Source organism: Myotis davidii, unplaced genomic scaffold (genome assembly GCF_000327345.1).
Source record: "Myotis davidii unplaced genomic scaffold, ASM32734v1 scaffold1277, whole genome shotgun sequence".
NCBI lineage: Eukaryota > Metazoa > Chordata > Mammalia > Chiroptera > Vespertilionidae > Myotis > Myotis davidii.
The window spans coordinates 3,464,748-3,467,180 of record NW_006290682.1 but is presented as its reverse complement, the minus strand read 5'-3'; the positions used below and the strand labels follow the sequence as shown (position 1 = coordinate 3,467,180).

Here is a 2,433-nt window from a genome sequence, read left to right as displayed (position 1 = left end):
GTCCCATGGTCCTTTGGCCCTTTGGCCCTCCCCTGCCCGATGGCCTCCCAGCCCCATGACCCTTCAAACTCTATGGTCCCCCAGTCCCATGACACCGCCCAGTCCCATGCCCCCCCAGTCCTATGACACCCCCCAGTCCCAGCCCCATGGTCCCCAGTCCCATGGCCCTACCCAGTAGGAGCGTCTGGCCCCTGGTGGTCAGTGCATGTCATAGTGAGCAGTTGAGCTCCTTAGCATACCATTAGCATACCATTAGCATATCATTAGCATATCACGCTTTGGTTAACGAACGACCAGACCCTTAGCGCATTAGGCTTTTACTGTATAGGATTCTAGCTGTGACACTAAACGAACGCCCTGACCCCAGCGGAGGCCCCGGTGTCTGCACGTTGACAAACCTCTTCCCTCGTCAGATCCCTTGACTGTATTTTATAAGCCGGACGCGGCTGTGCGAAGGCAGGATGGGGCCCCACGGATTGCAGACCTGTCGGGGGAAGCCATCCCGGCTGTCAGCCTTTGGGCACATGGGGTCTGTGACATGTGGGCACATCGACCTGCGTCCGCCAGCCGCCCGCCAGAGTGAGGGGCAGGTTAAGAACAAACGCCCGTGACGGACGGACGGGCCTTAGAGACGAGACTGGGTTTCCAGGGCGATCCATGTTTTGGGTTTTATTTTTTTAATGTTTTTATTGATTTTTAAAGAGAGAGGGAGCGAGAGACATATCAGTGAGGAGAGAGAATCATGGATCGGCTGCCTCCTGCTCGCCCCCTACTGGGGATCGAGGGTATAACCGGGGCATGACCGGAATTGAACCCGTGACCTCCTGGTCGCTGGATCCCTGCCCAACCACCGAGCCAAATCCGGCTGGTCATGTGTTTTGTGTTTTTTTAAAAATATATATGTGTGTTTATTGATTTTTAGGGAGAGGAAGTGAGAGAGAGAGAGAGAGAGAAACATCAATAATGAGAGAGAATCATAGATCGGCTGCCTCCTACTGGGGATCGAGGGTACAACCTAGGCGTCTGCCCTGACGGGGAATCGAACCGTGACCTCCAGGTTCCGAGGTCGATGCTCAACCCCTGAGCCACACCGGCCGGACTCTGCCCTATGCAATCACCAGTCACCAGGGATCGCTCAGAGAGAATCAGCCGACGCTCCTATCGCGTTGAAATTATTTTTCTGCTATTGCGTTGCCATTGTTTTCCGCGCTGACTCAGGTCGGGGACGCTTATTGGATAATAAAGGTGACGCCCTCAGACGTGGAATAGGCCACTCCAGTCCTTTGTGGCAGCCGTCTGCACGCCTCGATGTTGGCGCCCACGATTCTAGGATGTAAATCTTTTTTTTTCTTTTTTTAAATATATTTTATTGATTTTTTTTGCAGAGGGATAGAGAGTTAGAAACATCGATGAGGGAGAAACATCGATCGGCTGCCTCCTGCACACCCCCCACTGGGGATGTGCCCACAACCAAGGTCCATGCCCTCGACCGGGAATCGAACCCGGGACCCTTCCATCCGCAGGCCGACGCTCTATCTACTGAGCCACACCGGTCGGGGCGGATGTAAATATTTTCTGTTCCAGGGTTGAAATGGTGGCAGGTGGCTGGAACGCTGGGAGCTTCCTTCATGTTTTTGTGTGTTTTTTATTTATTTGTATTTTTTTTAACAAATAGCGGGAACGCATCTAACAGCTAAAAGTTCGTTCTTGCCTCCCGGGCGTGCAAGACAGAGGCGACACATTTTCCAAAGAGCTGTTGACTGGAGCGCTCCAGCTCATAAAAAAAAAAAAAAAAAAAGGGGGAAGCTGTGATGGTCACGTCTGCCACCGCCAGCTGGCTGCCTGACCTTGAGTTTTCAAGGTCGGTGAGGAGAGAGAGAGAGAGGGGAGACCTGGGCCCCGTGGGAGTCTGGCGGAGAGAGAAATGGCCCCTCCTACCCTCTCGACAGCAGATGACTCAGCGAGGTGGGGGCGGGGAGGGGAGAGGACAGGGCAGCCAAGGTTGCACGTCGAACGAACGTACCCTGTTTCTGGAGGCTTCCGTGGTTTTGATCACTGGGCACTTTTTTCCCCTACATTTTCAAGTTGTTTCCTATTTTATTTACTTATTTATTTGTTTGTTTGTTTATTTATTGGTGTGATTTTTTTCTTTTTGGTCAATCCTCACCCAAGGATATTTTCCCATTGATTTTTTTTTTAATTGATTAAGGTATTACACATGTGTGGTTACCCGCCCTATTGCCCCCACACCACCCCCCCAATCCGGCCGTCACCTTCACCCTCTGTTGTCTGCGTCCGTTGGTTATGCTTCTATCTATTGGTTTTTTTAAAAAATATATATATTTCTTTATTGATTTTAGAGAGGAAGGGAGGAGAGAGAGAGAGAAACATCCATGATGAGAGAGAATCATGGATCGGCCGCCTCCTGCACGC

At 51.4% G+C, this 2,433-nt stretch overlaps 1 protein-coding gene across 1 annotated transcript in view; it reads left to right on the top strand.

The window, feature by feature from the left end:
- Window positions 1–2,433, top strand: part of STS (steroid sulfatase (microsomal), isozyme S) — a gene marked incomplete at its 3' end in the record, with an annotated part of 35,096 nt that overhangs the window by 8,097 nt on the left and 24,566 nt on the right. The window contains exon 5 of the mRNA XM_015563968.1: window positions 414–508. Within this exon, the coding sequence (XP_015419454.1) occupies window positions 414–508 (95 nt within the window). The remainder of the gene's footprint in view (window positions 1–413; window positions 509–2,433) is intronic.